The following is a 20,492-nucleotide window of genomic DNA, read 5'->3' as shown; positions in this document are numbered from 1 at the left end:
GGCGCCCGCGTGGAAAACGGCCAACGGAAAACGGAGTGCACGCAGGCCGCGCTTCCATCTCCCCACAGGGCCAGGCACAGGCGCTTCTGCCCCGCACGCAGACGACAAGCAGGCGGTGCAGCAGCTGCGCTGGCTCGGCCCGGGGCCCCCAGGCCGTCTGTATCTCCCTCCCCCGAAGTTGGCAAAGCAGAAGGCAGCTGCGTCTCACGTCTCGCGGCCCAGCCAGGGCAGCCCACAGCAGCCGGGTCTTCCCTGGCCACACGATGCCTCCCAGGAGAGCGCAGTCCCTGCATCTATCTCTTCCCCGCGCTGCCCTCGAGCAGCTGGCTGGGCAAGGGGCAGCTGGGGCTCCCCAGGTCCGACAAAGTTGGCATTTAAATAAAATTAAAATGATCTTTGAGGCTTATGCAGACCTGAATTAAAATATTGAAAACTATTTATAAATAACTTATGTGGGGGCTGATTGAAAACGTTATTCTCTCTCCAAGAGATGAGATGGGTTTAAGGAAGTCTGCCCACCAGGATGCCCGGGATGTACTCCCTGAATCACACACTGGGGTTATCGGTTACAGGAAAACAATCTGTCTGCTGCCAACACCCTGGTGTAACCTGGTCTATGCCGGTCAGAGTTGCCGAGCCTCGGAGCTGGGCCACGCCCTCTGTCCTCTGTCAGCGGGACTGCAGGGCCCTGTCCACGGTGAGACCGAGATGGGCTGCATGAGGCAGGTGTCTGGTTTTCTCTCTGAGGAAAAGATCTGCTCCTGAGTGAATGAAAACAAACCAAAACCAAAGAAAAGAAAGCCCACCCTCCTCTAGAAGTCTGTCACCAGTAAACGAAGTCTCCAAATTATTCCAAATTTCGGGTGACCCAGTGAGTGCGGAGCGCTTGGGGAACCCTGAAGCAACAACACTCAACAGGAGGGCAAGTGCGTGTGAGGTGACCGCCGGGCAGGGTCACTGTCATGGCACCGGCACCTCAGCTGGCCGCTGCGACTTCATGCACGTCCGCCAATCACGTGACACAGTGTGGTGTGTGAATCACCCCCGCTCCAGCCAGGGGGGCAGAAACACTGTACTCGTGCACGATAAACATTCTGTGCATAACATGTTCCGACTGAAAAACTTAAGATAGCACAGGGAGGCGACCCTGAAACAGGGCAAATGTAAATTAGACTAGAGTAGGTGTGGCGGGGCTTCGGCCAGCCCCTGGCTCCCTCTGCCTCCCTGACCCCAAGTGCTTCGAGCACAATCTCAGGTACCGCAGACCATGCGTAAAATGCAACACAGGCACTGTGCAGACACAGAAATTTGGAGACGTCCGAATCCAACTAGGTCGCTGTTTCTTTCCGAAATGAAGGCAAACCACCCCGGAGAGCAGGAGACCGCGGAACAATAGCCGGTGTGGGCAGGGTCTCTAATTTGGGCAACTCGGAACATCCCAAATGGAAATGCAGGCTGTATCGTCTCTTCTCTAGAAATTTTATCCTCAATATAGTCATCATCCAATTCATAACGAATTTATAAAAATAGCTTTTTATCCAATAATTCCAGCAAGGTAAAAATAGGAGTTTCTTTTTATATATAGCACATGAAACAGGCTCGCTGACCATGAGGGAACCAAGGCGCACCGTGGTGGCCGGAGCTCAAGGCGCCACCACTTGCAGTCCGCAGCAGGCCGCCTCGCCGCAGCCTCCAGGCAGCTGCTCCTGTCCGCGGCGACACCGACACAGCAGCCTCCGACATCTGCTGCAAGCTACAGGACTCGATTAAAACTGCATAATTTATTAGAAAACGGCAGCACTATTCTTAACCTAATCAGGGACTCAGGTGAGGGTCACTCAGCACCGCCGGATCGTTAGCCCCTAAGGGATCTCTTTAAAAACCCGCACGCGCACACTGGAAAGAACTCGCTGCACCGGCAAAGACGCCGTTTTTAAGCCGACTATGAAATACAAAAGTGCACTTCTCTATATCTACATATAAAACATCTTAGAAATAAAACTGTGTAAAATGTTTGCTGTGCAAACTGTAAAAGCGGCGGGCTCGGCGGCCCCTACTGCAGCGACTCGCTGTTCTCCAGCACCAGCCCACCCATGTGGGTGGGCGCCAGGGCAGCGCCGTCCTCCTCCGCGCTGTCCACGGACTCGTCCTCGCTCTGGCCCGCCATCATCACCTGCTGCACGGCCAGGGTGGCCCCATCCGAGGACAGGGACTGCAGGCTGTCCACATTCATGTTCACGGGTGCGGTGATGGTCACGACGGCACCTGCAATGGGGCACGGGGCGTCACGGGAGCCAGGGACGCGGGCGCCGGGGCCTGGCCACCTCAGGGCTCCGGGGGCTCCTGCACGTGCTTCCCCCATGTGCCGCTGACAAGGACCGGACTGGAAGCCGGTCTCAGCCGAGATCAGGACAGCAAAGAGCAGGGAGGGAGAATGAGAAAGACGCCCCAGAGGGACACGCAAGGAACAGGGAGAAACTTAGGAAGGTCGAGGAAGGCGGACCGGAAAGGCTCGGCCAACCTTGCCACACACCCTGCCAGCTGGGTGTGAAAGGTGCGGTCCCAGGTGGAGGAGAAAGAGGAAGAGATGGGACTGACACCAGGGCCTCGGAGGGGTCTGTGGGACCTGGCCTCTCCGCTCCACCCACACACGCGCTCCCCACCAGGATGCGCCCTCCTGCCAGAGCACTGCGGCATTGGGCACCTGATCTGGGCTAGCATCACAGACCAAAATACACCTTTTCTCCCTGTAAGCCCACTGCCCCAGGGCATGTGGCCTGGGAAATCGACCTATTATTTATTGGATCAAAAGAGAAAACAGAAAAACAGAGATGTAAGACCTACCAGACAGACATCAAAACAGCCACTGCAACCGTGTTTGTGTGTTGAAAACCTAGCAGACTCATGGAAAATATAAAAAGCTCAAACAGGACTTCTGGGAAGATGAAAAGTACAATGCCTAAGATGAAAAACAGGCTACCTGGGGTTTATGCAAGAATAGCACTGCAGAGGCAATGAGTGAGGAGGAGGCAGGAGAGGAACAGCACTGTCCAAGCTCAAACACAGGTAAACCGAGCAGAGCCTCGGGAGCAGTGTACATGGCCAACACCTACACATGGCCAATGCCACCCCGGAAAGGCCTGGGAGGCTGGGTGGGCCAGATAACAGATCTCCAGGAAAACTGGGCAGGAGCAGAACTCGGGGTGCAGCACTTGCCTGGCATGCACGAGGCTCCGGGCTCTATCTGTACCACCACAAAAAGAAAAGGGGGCCCAAGACTCTCCTGCTCAGTAACTGCATACTGCCATGTGAGGAAGAGCAAGCACAGCCAGGTAACATTTAAATCTATGTACACACGTGCACACACAACATATGCACACAGCCGAGCACAGTGGTGTGCATCTGTCCTCCCAGCTACTGGGGAGGCCGAGGCAGAAGGATCACTGGAGCCCAGGAGTTCGAGGCCAGCCTGGGCAGCAGAGGAGACCTTACGTTAAAACAACAAAGGCCACAGACCAATTCAAAATTCGAAAAGCTCATGGAAGCAGAAAGAGGCTCATGAAACAAACACATGAGAATGGCAGGTGCTGACAGGCAAAGGGCGGAGCCAACGGGATAACCAACACGTGAGACGGGCATGGACGCCAGGCGCTGCGGGGAGAAGCCGGACTGAGCTGCAAACAGGACAGACACGGACACTCCTGGGCTCGGCACCCGGCAGCGCCCTTTACCACCCACAAGGAGCCCACACAGCCCCGCCCCGCACCTTCGGACATGGCGAGCTCACTGGGCGGTGCCTGGGCCACTCCCGATGCGATGGAGTCCGGCCAAAACCTCTGCACTGGCCTGTTCTGAGCAGTTTTCTTCTTCGTCTTCGGGGTCTCTGAACAACTAGAATCCAACATCGGCTGCAGAATTCGTCTTCTAGCATTGATGAACCTGCGTGTGGACAAAGGGAAAGTGAGGCCAGAATGAGCTTCCTGCAGACGCTGTCAGGGCCCACAGCCGCTCTGCAGGAGCAGGCATCCTCGCAGGCAGCCTCTGTCTGCTCCACAGCTACTGCTTCAGGGGTGGACAGCACAGCCACCACCTGACTACAAAGCCAGGCCCACTGTTTAACAATAGCCTGAAGTGAGCGCCCACCCTTCCGTGGCCCTTCTGTGTTGCTTCTCTCGCCTCACCTCACGCGCTGTGTGCGAGCTAGATGCGCACACAAACAGATCACGACACGGATCTGGACGCCTGACAGTGTTTTCTCTAAGGAGGAAAGCTGCAGCCGAGGGAGGCTCCCTGTGCCCGGCCCTGCAGCACAGCTGTGCCTCTGGCTGCGGCGCCCATGGACAGCAGGACCTGGGGAAGAGTGGCATCCGCTCCACAGGCCGCTGCCCTTGTTAGACTGAGTCCTGGGCTGGCCACCTGTCCTGGTCCCCGGCTCCCACAGCAGCTGTGTTGGGCAGTGACGATGCCTGGGCCGCTCTGTCCCCTCAGCCCAGACGCACCTAGAAAGAGACCAACTGAAGTACGAGTCAGCAAGGCAGGAGGGACACGGCTTCCATAATGCAGCAAGAGCAGGGGAGCCGGTTTGGCCGCTGTAGGGTCGGGTCGGGTCGGGTCGGTTCTCCCCCAGCCCACCCTGCTGGTGCCACCTGCATGGCCCCTGCCGTCCCTGCTCCACGCCCCACGGCCAGGCGACTTCACTGCAGACGAGAAGCACTGAGGACATAAGCTAACAGTGGCTGGACTCGCCAGAGCTCTGCCGGGGTGAGGACGGTCCTGCAGCACAGAACACATGGGCAGCACGGAGGACCCACGGCTGCACCTCAGCCCTCCTGCTGCCTCCTCCTTACCCACACCACTGCGGGGGAGGCCAGGCGAGGGCTGGATGTCTCAGCCATCAGACAGTATCTCTATCAACACAGAAGCAAGAGCTGGGGCTACCTCTAAGTCTGCTACCCAGGAAGCTGGGGCAGGAGGGTCTAGGGACATAGCAAAACCCTGCCTCAAAAGCAGAGAGGGAGAGAGAGAAAGAAATAAGGAAAGAGTCACAGAAAGTGAGAATAGCTACAAATATTAAAGGATTTCAGAAAACTTCGAATTCAAAAAGTTATACTGCTAATTTAAAAACTTAAAACCGCCTTCTAGATAAGACAACTGCGTGAACCTGACAGGAGCAAGCTGGGGAGCAGGAGGAAGTGTGGATGGAAAACCCGGAGGAGGACTTGCAGTGAGCCGCAACGCCCGCCCAGGATGGCCGGGCCCTCTGACACTTGTGCCCCAGTCAACTGAGCAACCAACCAGTCCTCTTCTGACCCCCGCAGCTTCGACACAGGCCCACACAAGATCACCGAGAAGGGCTCACTGCAGGGCAAAGATGCATGCCGGAAACGCACTCTATGGAAAAGGTTTCAGAGGAGGTAACCCAGGCAGTACAGTCCACTGCTGCTACCCAAGTGAGAAATAACAGGCTGAGTGAATGCAAGGCAACAGAAACACTGAATGCCACACCCGGGAGCGCACAGGTAGGCAGACTTCACTCAAGTTTGCATTTCAGCAGAGCTAAAATAAAAAGGTAACAATGCATACAAGTAGTGGCGCTGTGGTTTCTTTATACCTGCTGATTCTGTTAAGTGGAAGTTGCTGCCTGCCCCTCAACCATAATGAAAAGGAGACAAAGGACTCACTACCCAAATGGAGCTGCCCCCTGCCCTTGACAGTGGCAGCTCTCATGGGGGAGAAGGCGCGGCCAAGGACCACACATCCACAAAAACATGTGACCCCAGAACCCGAAGAGGATGTTTTGACCTAAATACAGATGTACCCCTGGACGTCCCCTAGTGACAGACAGCAGAGGGACAGCATCCCCAAGTGCACTAACAGGCACTAAGTTCCTCAGGCAGAGCAGAGGGTCCACGCGTGTGGGACACTCGCTGCCACCACAGATGTCCACAGAGGCCATCCACTAAGACAGCCCCGTCTGAAGGGCGTGGGCCTGGCGAAGTGACGCCGTGGAGGGCTTTGTTGTGCCGTGGGTGGGAGCCCTCGGGAAGACATGCACAGCTGGCCCTCAGTGTCTGCCACCGACAGCAGCCTGAGCAGGCCACACACACCGCCTCAGACACAGGCTCGGAGAGCGGACGCCTTACCAGTTGTTGACTTGGAGTAGTGTCAGGTTTGTCTGAGCAGCGATCTGCTTCTTCTCGTCCTCCGTTGGGTAAGGGTGCTGAAAACAAAAAGGAGGGTCACCACGGACGTTGGTTTTTAAGCAGGAAACCAATATTATCTAAGTGAAATATCAGCATACAAATGAGCACTAGGAAATACTGGCATCTCTCAACAGTGCCCAGGAGAGCATGAGGCACTTCTCCTCGGGCTGAGACCAGAGCTGCAGCAGCTGGGCAGTGCAGGCACAGGGCTCCAGTGACAGCAACAGCAGCAGGCCAAGAGGCCCAGCGGGCGTCAGTTCGCCTGGGGTCTGTTCATGACCTAGTGGCTGCAGCCCTTCCGGGGACAAGCGGGGTCTGCAGGCCAGACGCCTCTGCACACAGCGTGTGCACTCCGGGCTCCTGCGTCACCCCTGGAGACAGGTGCTGCTGACCCCTGCGCCTCGGGACCTGCACACAGCAGGTGGCGCGCTTGTCACCCACACTGAGGAGTGGTGCAAGTGTCCTCCCGCTGCCTGTGGTCTGCAGGGTGGGACTCGCACACCCCAGGCCCCAAGAGGGACTGTGGACCTCGGCCCTTCCTCTGCTCCTCTCCTCTGTCGGCCCTAAGGCGAGTGGCCGACAGCAACAGGCCCACCAGGCGGACAGCGGGCAGATGGGAGCTTCCAACCCTTCCTCCAGTGTGTGAATAATGCGATGGCAGGCATGCACCGTGATGGGTAGCGGACTCAGTCATGGGGGCAGGAAAGGACCAAGCCTGCGCTAGGGTGGAGAGGCTGCTACACTGCCCCTCCGCCGTGCAGGACCAAGCGCTTCACTGAGAAAGACGGGCAGCGCTGAGGGCTAAGGGTACAACTCAGGGTCAAGAGCTTGCCCAGCACATGCAGGGTCCTGGGTTTGATCCGCAGCTCTCCCCTCCAGGTTAAAAAATAATAGAAAAGAAAAACCAGAATTCAATACAGAAGTAAATACCAGAATTCCCAGCAGAGAACCGTGTCCCTCCACCGTGCTAACCCTTCTCGTGGAGACAGGAGACATGACTATAAACTGGGTGCCCGGAGTCCCTTACTTGGACCCCAGGTGCTCACACACCAGGCGCACGGGAGTTGGTCTCGCATGAAGCTAAACACAAGCACGACCGGAAATGCCACAGCGCAGCGCAGCCCGACTCCAGGCTGCATTTCTCACACTTGCGGCTCCTCTGACAAACCAGTTGCGCCCTGAGCTCACGGCTGGGTGATAAATACCTTTCCCGCCCTTTAGAAGGCTAACAAGATGGAAGTGGGGCCAGAAACCTGAGCAGACAGCAGCCAATGCCGCCTGAGGGTGTTTGGCAAACTGCACAGAGGCGGCCTCGCCAGGAAAGGAGGGCAGGAAGGGACAGACCGCGTCCTCCTCACAGATCTTCAGCAGGAGGCTCCTCAGCTTAGAAATGGCTAAATCCTAAAGCACAGGCGCGGTGGTGCACACCTGCAATCCCAGCCGCCTGGAGGCTGAAGCAGGAGGGCCGTGACCAAGCTCAGCTCCCGCAAGTCACTCAAAACTTGTCCCGAACAACAAAGTACAAACGCCGTGGGAGCAGCTCAGTGCTTCCTGCACACAGACCAGCAACATCCAGGACACCTAGAGGGAAGGCCACAGGTGGGCCAGGCCACGAGCGCTGCCCCGCTGCACGGCTTGCTTCCCATCACTCGCCCGCACTCCCTGGCAGTGTCAGGGAGGTCCCTGGGTCCCTGTGGCCCTGGGCAGCCAGGTCTGCACCCTGACCCCTTGTCCGCAGTGCAACACCACTCCTGTGCAGACACACCGAGGCCGGTGGGCAGCAAGCATCCTTCCTCAGCCCCTGCACCACAAACCCCTCCCTTCACACACGGGCAGCATGAGCCTCGCTGGCTTCCTTCGGGTGGGGGGGCTTGCAGTTTGTTTCCAGAAGCTGTCTGTCTGTCTGTCTGTCTGTCTGACTTCCCCCATTGCTGGTACCCACCACTTAAGGAAGAAGAGGCTAATCAGGCTCACAGCCTGGCACAGGGGCAGGTAAGGAGAGCTGCTCACACACAGCACAATGGTTAGCAAGCATAGCGGGCCACACACCCTTCTCAGGACAAGTCCCCAGTGACACCCCTCTTCCCACCAGGCCCTACCTCCCAACACCAGGCCTGCTGCAGTGCCCTGTGATCCAGTCCCTTCTGGAAGACCTCACCTCTGAGCACACGAGGCTTTGCAGGACATCAGATACGAACCGTCACAGCATCTGTCGAAGCGCTGCTATAGCATGTATCTACGTGCACCCCAAACCTCATGCGCTGAGGTGGCCACACTGGGGTGTGTGACTGTGGACTGAGGGAGTGATGCTGGGTTTAAGGGCATCCCACCTGGGTGTGGGTGGCCCCAATCCTAAGGCATGGATGGGACAGCAGGGCGAGGCAGGCTGCTGCTGCTGCTGTTTGCTGCTGGCCATCTCCCTGCCCTGCCATGGACTGTTTCTCCTCTGTGATGCCCCTCGGCCACACCGCTCTGCCTTGGAGCCAGCTGACTATGGACTGAACCTCTACAATCTCTAAGGTAACTTAACCTTTCCCCTTTAACTCTGGGTGTCAGGTATTTTGTCTCAGCAAGGAGAAAGTAATTGAGACACCCGCCCCTGGCCCACACTCAACCCACTGTGGATCCGCAACAAAACGGTAATGCTTGGAACCAGCCTCTTAGATGCGTAAATACATTCTCCATGCTGATTAAGTCAGGAAAAAGGTGCTCTGAGGGTGCTCAGGGCGCCCATGCGTCCTTACCCCTATGTGCTGGAAGAGCCAGGACCGCATGACGTTGGTGGCGTGCTTGGGCAGGACGCCCCTCTTGTTCTTGGATGAGCCATCATCCTGGTGCAGGAGGCTGAGGTCCTGATTCAACTGCAGCTGGAGCTTTTCCGTAAGAGAAAACACGGTTAGTAAGAGGAACTCATGGCACGTCCCAGCCTACAGTGCAGACAGACAAAATGACCAAAGATTTCATGGTGGCGACACTGGGACCTCTGCAGACCAAGAGTTTGAGGTTGTGTGCTACCGTGAGAGATGCGTCCTCTCTACCCCCACTGCCTGGCAGGAGGCTCCGGAAGTCCCTGGAGCCCCGAGGGCTGAGTGATGCCCTTCTGGGTGCCGTGAGCTGACTGCTGGCTGGCGGCACCCAGGTGGTTTGAGGATGGGGCCAGTACCAGCAGGGACCCGGTGGGACTTTCAGCTCCAACCTCTCGCGGGGAAGAGTGGAAGCTTACACTGTCTGCTGTGCCAAGTAATGGAGCCTCCACAAACCACACAGGACATGTGGCAGTGCACATCTACAATCCCAGCACTTGGGAAGATGAGGCAGGAGGATCACCATTGGTTTGACGCCAGCCTGAGCCACACAGTGAGTTCAAGACCAGCCTGAACTACAAAGCGAGACTCCGTCTCAATACCAACCAAACAAATAAAATCTCACAGGACAGGCTTGGGAGCTTCGGGCCTCTCACACCTGCAGATAGTGGAGAGCAGCACTCCTGAGAGGGAGGAAACCAAGCCCTTCCCTGCACCTCGTGCTGGTACCTCTTCCCCTGTGTCCTCTGTGATATGGTGACAAGGAATGGCTCAACAGGTTCATGACAGGGCCGTAAATTGTAGGTCTCACGGCCAGGTGGCTCCAGACCATGGCAGTCCAAGCATGCACAGCACAGTCCCACCCAGTGGCACAAGCTGCCCAATGAGACGGCCATGCCAGCACCACCGGTGGGAGGTCTGAGCCAGCGGGAATGTGTGAAGCCCAAGCAAGTGCTTCCCTGGGTCCCTTGGGCCTCGACATACACACTGATCTTGGGGTAGGAGCCGTGGGAACCCTGCCTTACTTAGGAGGGGCAGAGGGATATTGGGGCGTGTTGTGTTCCGCAGGCTGGCCTCGAACTCACAGCCCTCCTCCCTTAGCACCCAAGGAGCTGAGACAACAGGTGTGTGCCGCGGAACCTCGCTGAAACTAAGTTTGTGAGCGGTTTGCAGTGGCTACATCATTAGGTATAGAGTGAAGAAGCCCCAGGAAGACAGCGCCCAAATCCAGCCTGCTCCTGCCTGTGTGAACGGGCAGCAGCTCCCTCCCGGAACAGTGGCAGGTGCACTAACATCTCACGCAGGTAGAGACCATAAGCCCCAGCCCGTGACAAGCTGAACCCAGGCAGGAAGCCCCGTGCGGCGGACAGTGCACAGCAGGGTGGGCAGGGTCCCAGGCTTATTCATGACGGCCACCACGGCTGCTACTTTTGCCACCAAGGCTGCCCTTCTGGGAAAATCCTGGCTGTAGTCACTGACCTCCTGAACAAAACCACTGAAAGTTTCTGACACAAAACGGTATCTCTCATTGGTAAGTTACCTCAACTGTTGGAACACAAGAACCCAAACTTTGACCCCAAAGAGGAAAAGAGCCCACAGCAGCCCAAATAGCTGTAATAGCACCATACATGTAATATGGGTATATATACATATATATATATGTATATATATGTATTTATTATATACAGAGTCTGCCCTGAAAGCATATACATCAGGAGAGAAAAAAACTTGTACAGATGTCTTAATGCTAAATTTTCTGAGACTGAGTTGAACACAAGATATCTTCAGCCTCTACAATTACACAAGGTCAAAGTGGTGGACATTTGCCGGCAGACATTAGCACAGTGAACTGCTAAAGTGTGTGTACATTTTTTTAGTGGATTCTGTTTATGTTTTTGTTTCTTTTTTGGCACCAGGGATCAAACTCAGGACCTTGCACTTGCAAGGCAGGCATGGTGCCACTGAGCTAAATCCACGGCCCTCTGTTTATATTTTCTAACAGTGCTGGGGGTTGAACGCAGGGCCTTACATGTGCTACGCAAGCACTCTAACAATGAGCTACAGCCTCTCTTCTTTTTTAATTTGTGTTTTGGGACAGGGTCTTGCTAAGTTGTCCAGGCTAGCCTTGAAACTGCAACCCTCCTGCCTCCTATCACACGGCTGGGATCACAGGTCTGCACCACCACACCCAGCTCCATCCTTTGTTTCTAAAGCATTCAGGTGAGTAGAGCACTTCAGGCCCGTGTACTTTCTAGGCAAGCACTCCGCCACTCTAAGCTACATGCCCAGCCGGAAACTTTTCTTCTTGAACAAGACATGAACTCCTACTGTGTTAGCAGGAATTTGGCTTGGAAGTGTTTTCCTCTGAAAGAGCACAGCTTGACACCAGGGAACTCTTTTCACCAGACCTGGCTTCCCTGGTACAGTCCCAGTGGAGCTGCAGGCAGAGGAGGCTGGCTGGAGAATGGGTCCGCGAGGCAGGGCGCACCTTGCTCTTCGTGGGCCTGGGCCTGGGCCTGGGCCTGGTCAGCGAAGCCCCGCCCATCCTGCCCCTTTAGCGGACTCTGTCCACTCGAATCACGGAACCCAGGGGGCACCCAGACTGCCCACCCATGGAATGCCTGTTTGGAAGTGTGTCTGAATCCTAGACACCCACAACCTTAATGCTGGGCGCCCGGAGTTCTCCATACAGATGGGGAAACATCTGACCTAACAAAAAAATAAATTAACGCCCTTAAAATGACAACTTCACCCAGTCCATCTGATGTAAACCTAGCTCCCAGTGGACATATGTGTGCTCTGAATTCCCAGAGGCCTGGAGGCCCAGCCGATCTGGCCTTCTCACTTCACACGGAGGCACAGGTGGGGGCAGCACAGCCTGGGGACACAGTAACAGCAGGCCCCTCTGCTCTGTCCTGCGGCATGTGCAGCTGCCTGGCTTGTGAGAAGCAGAAGGGCCAAGAGGTGGGCCCAGGAATCCCCGCAGACTCTCACGGTCTGCACCACAGGAAGCGCCCTGACACATCACAGGCACAGCACGGCCCGAGAGCTTTCTGTGGAAGTGGGGCAGGCCTGCCGTCCCCGACACCTCAGTGGCCACACAGAGCAGTCACACACACAGCTGGCCTTTCCTGCCATGAGTGAGCTTCCTGCCCCTTCAGACTTTCCCACATTTTGTAAATTTTCTACAACAACCTAGAGTTGGCTCCAAGAGACAGGTGACCATCACGCAGAGGAGCCGAGCCTTGGGGCAGCACCCCACGCCCTTCCAGGGAGGCACACGCACCTGCGAGTTCTGGATCCTGATTGTCCCGGGAGATAAGGCCTGGGTGACCACTTGGCCTTGCGGAGTGACAACTGTGACAGGCTGGTACACGGTGCCACCTCAAAAGGGAAAAGATGGTTTAAACAAAACCACTTTTAAGTTCTGATGATTTAAAACCATTCTTCTTGATACATACTTAGGGAAGGAATAACCTCCAACTCCATGAACTTCTAAATCACTTCAAGTCCACTTGTCACTGTAAGTTGTCACAGACTCACCAGGCTGCCCGGCTAGGCTCCTCAGAGCCCAGGTGGCTTCCGGGGAACCTGGCCATTTGCTTGCCTCTGACTTTTACTTTTTCCTATAATCAGCACATGCTGTTCGGTGTGGAAGCGCACGCCTGTAATCCTGGTGCTCTGGAGGCTGAGGGAAGAGGATCACTGCAAATCTGAGGCCGGCCTGAGCTACATAGTGAAACCACTGAGCTATACCACTGAGCTACATCCCCAGCCCTGCCCTTATACTTTTTGATCAGCAGTGCTTTCTTTTTCCATGAGGCTCCCTTTAACTACACCGTGAGTTTTTTAGTGTAAATCTCTGCCTCTCCCTACATTCCCTGTTCCATTTTCTGAAGCTGCGTAGCTCAGGCTGACCTTAAACTCACTATGGAGTCCAAACTGGCCTTGAACTCATGGGAATCCTCCTGCTTCAACCTCCTGAATGCCGGGATTACAGGCGTGTGCTACCACACCTGGCCCTGTTCCATTTTTGTGACATTTTGCATTCACAATATCATACACATACCAGGGAATGCTAGACTCTGTCCCATTGTGGTCATGGATTTTGCTGTACAGTAACAGTAAGATTAGGGCTTAGGGCTGTGTCATTAATTTATAATACAACAGGAATTTCCAGGTGCTGCTAAAAGCACAATTAAAAACTATGTTACTTGAAACATCATAATTGGTCTTTTTTTTTTTTTTGGTACCGGGGATTGAACTCCGGTCCTTGCGCTTGCAAGGCAGGCCACTGAACTGCTGAGCTAAATCCCCAGCACCCCCCCTTTTGTTTTCTTTGAGACAGGGTGTCTCACCATGTAGTTCAGGTTGGTCTTGAACTCACTATGTAGCCCAGGCTGACCTCAAACTCATGGTGATCCTCCTGCCTCAGCCTCCTGATTGCTGGGATTACAGGTGTGCACTACCACATCCAGCTCTGTAGCATATTTTTAACTTCTACATAAAACCTGTTTTCTTTCTAATATACTTTTGGTAGGAAAACATAATTTGCGTAATATATTTGGTGAGAATTAATAAGCAGACATTCAAAGACCTTGGATTCTAGTAGTCAGAAATTGGCATTAATTGAAATAATGTGAAATGTAGAAAAATTAAAAAATTAGAAAATCATGCTTATGTACTTGCTCATATACAAACAGGCCTATTTCCTGCTAATGCTCATGCAGAAAGTGTGGTTTTCCCGTGTCCATACCTGCCACTGTCGCCATGGTGACATTTCCCTGTTGCAGGGCAGATGCCGGCACCACGATTCCTTGTGGGCTGAGGGTGCCCGTGATGGCGCTCTGGATCTGCTGGGCGTGGAACACACACACATCGTGGGCATTAGCAGAAGACGGGAAAGCTGTGTCTGAAACCTCAAAGTGGTGGCACCATGACATCACTGGCAAAGCAAAGGGAGGCCCAGGCTGGGAGCGAACCCAAGGGTGCGGCCTTGGGAAAGCAAGCACACGTGGGGAACGGGAGGGAGGCGGTCTAACAGGACCATCTGCCCAGCTCCCGCAGGCCACCTTCCCTCTCACTGCCATGCCCCACATGCTCAGGAGCCAGGTGACCAGGAAGGCTCTGCCATCGGATCCCAGCCTTTCCCTCAGACACCGGAGCTGGCCACCAAGCAACTCTCTGCACTGAGAAGAGTGTGCCCCAGGCGTGGAGGCAACTGGGAGGGACGGGGCCAAAGGCGTTCCCCGTGGGAGGGCCATGGCTGGGCCCACAGCAAGGGCCCTGACGTGTGAGAGCGCTCTCGGAAACATCTGTAAACAGCACATCAGAAATCGCCTAGCCGAGGGTGACCCTGAATGGGCAGCGTCATCCGCTCGCTGTGATAGCCAGGCTGGGGCTGGCAGGGAGAAAAGACACCCGACATGGAGCCCGGTACACAGCCTGTGCCCAGACGTCTGAGCAGGAAAAGAACATCAGTGGATGCCATCGTCAGGCAACTGTCTGAGGGCAGCAGCACTGTGAACGTGTAGGCTTGGCAAGACACCCTTCAGGTTTGCCACGTTAATCTGGTCACAGCAGAAGCTACACCATCAGATTCATACTCCCGACTCCCACTCAGGAGCCCAGGAAACGAGCTCAAAGCAACCAGATAGGAGAAAATAATAAATTTCTGAGCAGAAACCAACAAAATTGAAAAGAAAAACAAAAAACAAAAATCAATGAGGCAAACGGTGAGTTTACTAAAAAGATCAAAGCAAACAAGCTGCTGGTAAGCCTGACAAAAAAGAGAGAGAAGACAGATTCCCAATTTCAGGAAGAAACAGGCAATCAGCGCAGGCCCTGCAGACGCCAGAGGTCAGGAAGGAAAGGAACAGCTCTGCATCTGGAGGAGCCAGTGGCCCCAAGCCAACCGTCATCTTACCCATCTAGCCCTGCCACTGTGAAGGAAATTATAATGTAAAACTCCGAAAAAAAAAAGAACTCCACATGTATGTGCAGTCTTCCTGGGGCATTCTATCAAACATCTTAAGATTAAACAGCTCTTCTACAATGGCTGCTAGAAAACAGAAGACAAGGAAACACTCCCCAGTCCACAGCAAAGCCAGACAAACCCAAAGCTGAGCCAGGCGTGGTGGGACACGTCTACATTCCCAACTGTGGGAGGCCGAGGCAGAATACCATGAGTTGAGGACCAGCCTGGGCAATTCAGCAACTTAACGAGAGCCTGTCTCAAAATAAGGGCTGGGAATGTAGCTCGTGCAGAGGCCCTGCGTTCAACCCCCAGCACCACACACACACACACACACACACCACTACACACCACTACACACCGATATCCCTCATGAATACAGACACAAAATACCTGACGAAATATCAGCAAGCACACTTCAGAATTATGTGCCCTGACAGATTTTATTCCAGGAGTGCAAGGCTAGTTCAATACTCGATTTTTCCAATCAATTCATGTAATCTCCCATATTAACCAGTCAAAGAAGGATAATCCCACCCTCATACTAACTGATGCAGGGAAAGCACCTGACAAATTCAACATAATAAAAACTCTCAGAAAAACAGCAGCCCAGGGAAGTGTCCTCAACCAGACAACAGCATCGAGGAGACCCCTCTAGGGCAGGCAGAGCTGGAGCTGGAAAGACCCCCGGGTCTGGGAGCAAGGTGAGAAGTCTGCTCTCACACTCTTCGCGCTAACAGTGGGCACACAGAGGAAGAAAATGAACCAAAAAGGCATGGGTCAGAAAGGGATATCCCCTGCTTGCACAGGACTAGTGTGTTTTGTTCTGGGGAAAGAACTCTCAAAGCTCAGCATTTAAAAAACATCAAATTAGAAAATGGGTAGAAGACAGGAGCAGATGTTTCTCCTAACGATGACATGCGGAGGGCGGGCCAGGGCCAGGGCCAGGGCCAGGCCGACAATGAACTACGGGAGGCGCAAGCAGAACCACAGCGAAGAACAACGCGGGTTCCCGGGACGCCAGTCTGCAGGGAGAAGGCCTATGGGGAATGAGCCAGGGCAGAAGGGCAGTGCCGCCCTCCTCCCTCCATAAGGAGGACAGCGGAACGGTGGGTGTCAGTGCGGGGCCGGGAGAGAGTGCGATGCGGGGGAGCGCTCTGGAGACAGGGTGGCAATCTGCGCAAGAGTGTGAACGAATTATACCTTAAGGACGGCTACAGAGAAACACAGCTCCACGGTAAGGTTCGTGCCGTGTACATTTTACCAACTTCTGAACACTATGTGTCTGGTTTTGAGCATCCTATGTGTACCTGCGTTTCGTTCTCAAGAAGAAGTGAAACGATCAGCACCTGACCCTCCAGAGACGTGGGCTGGGCCACCGGGCCTGCGGCAGATGGAGGGCTCAGCCTCGCTGTGCACAGGGCCTAGGCCGTCCCCACACTGGCCGGGCAGGGCAGCCAGCAAGCTGGCCCCACGCTTCGGACGTTGCCGCTGGGCTCAGGTGCACGGGCAGAGTCGCATGGCCGCGCAGGGCACTAGGGGTGGGTACCTGGGACTGCACGGGCGAGTACGGGCTCCCAGGCTCGCCGCTCAGCAGGGTCTCACTGTTCATCTTTGTCTTCAGACAAGCGATGTACCGGCTGCAGAAATCCTTGCAGAGCTCATTGACTTTCTCCAGCTCAAGAAGATGAATGCGCAACACCTGGATTGCTTTTACCATCTGGAAGCACAGAAAACAAAGACTTAAGGAGAAGAGGACAGTATTCACACTCCAGCTGGTGCCCAGTTCCCACATGGAAACGTCCCCAGTGCTGGTAACAGATGGGAAGTCACAGCAGGTGACTGCCCGGCACCAACACACTGGGCCCTGGGTGGCTCCGTGTGCAGAGAACTCAGGAGCCCAGTGCCAGCCTGGCCACAGCCGGGCCCTCCACTGATTTGTGGCACGGCTGGTCTCCTACCCTCACTCTCTCCTCCTCCACGTCTGTAAGCAGGGACCCCCGAAGGGCTCTTGCTTTGCTGGAGCTCAATTTGTTAACTCTGCCCTTTTTGGTTCGTGTCAAGGCTAAGAACCCCGACTAGCCCTTTTCTCTAACCATTTCTGTAAACATTTTATATCTTTCTGTGAGGTCACTGAGGTTTGCAGTAATCTGTAGGATGGCAGATCACTAACCCCAGTGAGGAGGCCATCACACAAGCCAGCCTGCCTGGAAACCAAGTCCGAGCTCCCCTCCGCCTGTGGCCTCCATGCCAGGCAATGCCTATGTGTCCATGCAATGGGGGAACCACCGGCTGGCAACAGGGATTACGGAGCAGTGAGCTCTGCCAGTCCCCATGCCAGGCAGAACGCTGGTCCCTGCAGCCTGGCGGGGAGTGAAGGATGCCGGTTCCCTCATGGAGCCAGGCCACACAAGGCCAACAGAGGGGTAGAAGCAAGACACAGCCTTGGGGGAGAGAGGGCTTCTGACTCTCACCCTAAAACAGACACTGTGCGTCTCACTCCAGAGACAGGAGACAGACTTGGTCAGACAGCACACCTACATGGCTGCAGGCAGTCAGGATGCGTACACAGCAGGCTTTAAAAAGCAAACACCTGGCAATTTATTAGCAAAAAAGAAATTTGCAAAGACTCTGCTGCTAAGCCCCAAGGGCGCACTCAGAGACACCCAGCAATGGCACCTGGGGCCAGGTCTGTCAGCCAAGTCTGAGCAGGGGACAGACACCGGGTGTCCTCTGGGGGGAGGAGAGAGTGGGCACACGCCAAAGGCTGCTGGTGCCACACGCCTGCCGCAGGGCATGGCTGGCTTTAACAGGCCCATCGTGCGAGCCCCACAAGCTCTCCACTTCCTCTGGAGAGTGCAGGTTATTTTATAATCATACAATTCTCCCGTTGAATCAGTCAGCTTTTCTATTGCTGGGATACCATACTCCACATCCACAACTTAAAGGAGAGGTTTAATTTGGCTTACATTTAAAGAGGATTCAGTCCATGGCCTGCTGGCTCCAAGGCAGAAGTATCAGAGCAGAAGAGGCAAAGCTGCTGAGTTTGTGGAGGCCAGGAAGCAGAGCAGGGAACCGCACCAGAGAGCAAGGGGCAGGGACCAGACTCAGCGCCCGAGGCCACGCCTCCCACCCTGCTCCCACTGTGCACCCAGGAACCTCTGCTGGTGCGCTAAGGTGACGGATGAGCAGTCACACCCTTTAGAGCAACAACAAGCAGTCTGGAGTTCTAAATACAAGTGCAGAAGTTCAGGAACAGATTTTAAGTTATGAAAATAAAACATAAACGTGAAACATTTACTCACTAAGTTGTCAGTTTCTGGATCTTCACAGAAGAAGGGTTTTCCTTCCTTCTCTTGCTTCCTGACGAAGTTCTCAATGTCCACATCAAAACTGGCAGAAGTCGTGCCTTCTGAGCCTTGCGTGGACTGCTCACATTTTTCAAACAACAAAGCTAATAATGGAAACAGGGGATGCCTGGGGAGGAAAGGATAAAGAACAAAGGTACATACTCCACCTCCACGCGCACACCTTGGCACAGGGTTTTAGAGCGGCTGGTTTGGGCTCTAATTCATATGTAACACAGCTCACCATGTAAAGTGGTAAAATTCAATTTCTTTTTTAGCATATTCGAGATCTGTTCCAACTTGAGGGCACTGTCATTTTCAAAGGCAGTCTGTACCCACTACAGTTACCGCCACTTCTCCCCCAGCCCAGCCACCAGGAAGCCGCTTCTCTGTCATCTGTTCCAGACATTTTTTCACGTAAAAGGAACTGTATATGTGGCCTTCACGCCTCACCAAGGGTGAGCCATGGATCCTTCCTTCCCTTACGGTGGAGGTAAGCGCCGCAGTGAGGAGGACAAGCCATCAACTGGTGGACACCTGGACCGCATCTACCGTTCAGCTGTTCTGCACAGTGCTGCTCCAAACAACCGTGTGCCAAGCGCCATGGGAGTGTGCTGTCATTTCTCCGGGCACATGCGAGGCAGAAAAGGCTCTGGGTCAAATGGAACTCTGCGTGTAGTTTTCTGAGGAGCCGCCAGACCGCTTGACGAAGGGCCCTCTCCCCTCCCCATCAGCAGCACGTGAGGGTTCTAACTGCTCCACATTCTCAGCGACATGTGGCTCGTCCCGTTTTTCTTTTTAATTAGTTATCCCAAGGGGTGTGAACACAGAAGATGAGCACATGCTTCCTGGAGAGAACTCAGGCCCCACAGGTCCAGCAGAGACCCGCGGGGGCACCACACGTCCCGTCTGCCTTCCTCCCTGGCCCTAAATTCAGTCGTACCCTCTTCAGAGGACACTGCACACACATGGTTCCGGGTCTGCCTTGTACTTCCAAGTGTCACACGAACAGGGCAGGGGGCAGGACTGCGTGGGTGCCCTGCTAGCGCTGGCTTAAAGGCCTTGGGTCGGAACAGGGCCTCATGTATTTCAACCTGTGCGTTCCTGCAGGAACACCGTGCTAATTAAGTGACTGCCTGGGGGTTGTTTAAATGTCCTGGTGCGGAAGGACTTGACCACTGCAGCTGAGAGGTGAGTGTTCCTTCCAGTTCCTCCTCTTTTCAAGGTGGTAAGGTTTTAAAAAGCAAAACAAAACTTTTGGTGGGACCTTATTCACATCGTTCATTCTTTCTTTTTATTTTATTTTTTTGGTACCCGGGATCAAACTCAGGACCTTGCGCTTACAAGGCAGGCAGTGGAACCAGTGAGCTAAATCCAGGCCTGGCCTAAATTGTTCTTCTTTTAAAAATTAGTTATCTTGTATGTTTTCCACCAGATGAAGTTTAGAATCATTTTAATTATATATCGATCATGTATTATTAATAAATCAGTTATAAATACATACAAATGTTTCATTATCATGGTGTATATAATGTATTAAATATATTACAATATATTATATGTGGATAGTTTACTAATAAATCATTAAATTGTATATTATAGATTTTATTGCTTATATATTATATAAATTATATATATTGTTTTCAGTTCTATTGGACTTAGATGCTACTGCCTTAAATTTATAAATTAGCTCAGGCAAAGTGAAACCTTTATGATGTTAAGTTCTCTTTTTCTCTTGTTTTTCTGAGATAGGTTTTTGCTATGTAGTTCTGGCTGACCTTGAACCACTATGTAGCCCAGCTTGGACTCAAAGTGGCAGCGATCCTCCTGCCTCAGCCTCCCAAGACCTGGGATTAAAGGTGTGCACCACCACGCCTGGCACTAAGCGCTCTTATGCAGGAACATGAGCGCTCTACTAGCTGGTTTTTGCTTACAGTGTTCATTAAAATTTTTACAGCGCTGGGGATTTAGCTCAGTGGTTCCACCACCTGCCTGCCTCGCAAGTGCAACGCTCCAAATTCAATCACTGGTACCTAAATTAAAAAAAAAAAAAAACATCAAAGTTTAAATCTGAATGTAATTTTTCAGGCTGGGGATTTGGCTCAGTGTTTCTGCTGCCTGCCTCACAAGTGCAAGAGCTCGAGTTCAACACTCGGTACCAAAA

The 20,492-nt window shown here is 53.8% G+C and overlaps 1 protein-coding gene across 3 annotated transcripts in view; it reads right to left on the bottom strand.

Annotated features, from left to right (window-relative positions):
- Positions 1 to 6: 6 nt before the first annotated feature.
- Positions 7 to 20,492, bottom strand: part of Pknox1 (PBX/knotted 1 homeobox 1) — a 28,013-nt gene continuing 7,527 nt past the window's right edge. For 2 of the 3 annotated variants that reach the window (XM_010636504.3, XM_010636505.3), the window contains 8 exons: positions 18,287 to 18,458; positions 16,531 to 16,701; positions 13,764 to 13,863; positions 12,294 to 12,391; positions 8,948 to 9,076; positions 6,144 to 6,220; positions 3,767 to 3,939; positions 7 to 2,265 (listed from right to left, as the gene is read on the bottom strand). In XM_010636504.3, the coding sequence (XP_010634806.1) occupies positions 2,054 to 2,265; positions 3,767 to 3,939; positions 6,144 to 6,220; positions 8,948 to 9,076; positions 12,294 to 12,391; positions 13,764 to 13,863; positions 16,531 to 16,701; positions 18,287 to 18,458 (1,132 nt within the window). In that variant the 3' untranslated portion in view covers positions 7 to 2,053. The remainder of the gene's footprint in view (positions 2,266 to 3,766; positions 3,940 to 6,143; positions 6,221 to 8,947; positions 9,077 to 12,293; positions 12,392 to 13,763; positions 13,864 to 16,530; positions 16,702 to 18,286; positions 18,459 to 20,492) is intronic. The other variant, XM_019209362.2, reaches the window with a different exon arrangement.

The sequence above is a fragment of the Fukomys damarensis genome, unplaced genomic scaffold, assembly GCF_012274545.1.
Source record: "Fukomys damarensis isolate Sample0158 unplaced genomic scaffold, DMR_v1.0_HiC HiC_scaffold_24, whole genome shotgun sequence".
Classification (NCBI taxonomy): domain Eukaryota; kingdom Metazoa; phylum Chordata; class Mammalia; order Rodentia; family Bathyergidae; genus Fukomys; species Fukomys damarensis.
Note: the sequence above shows the minus strand (reverse complement) of the source record. Positions and strands in the feature narration are given on the sequence as shown.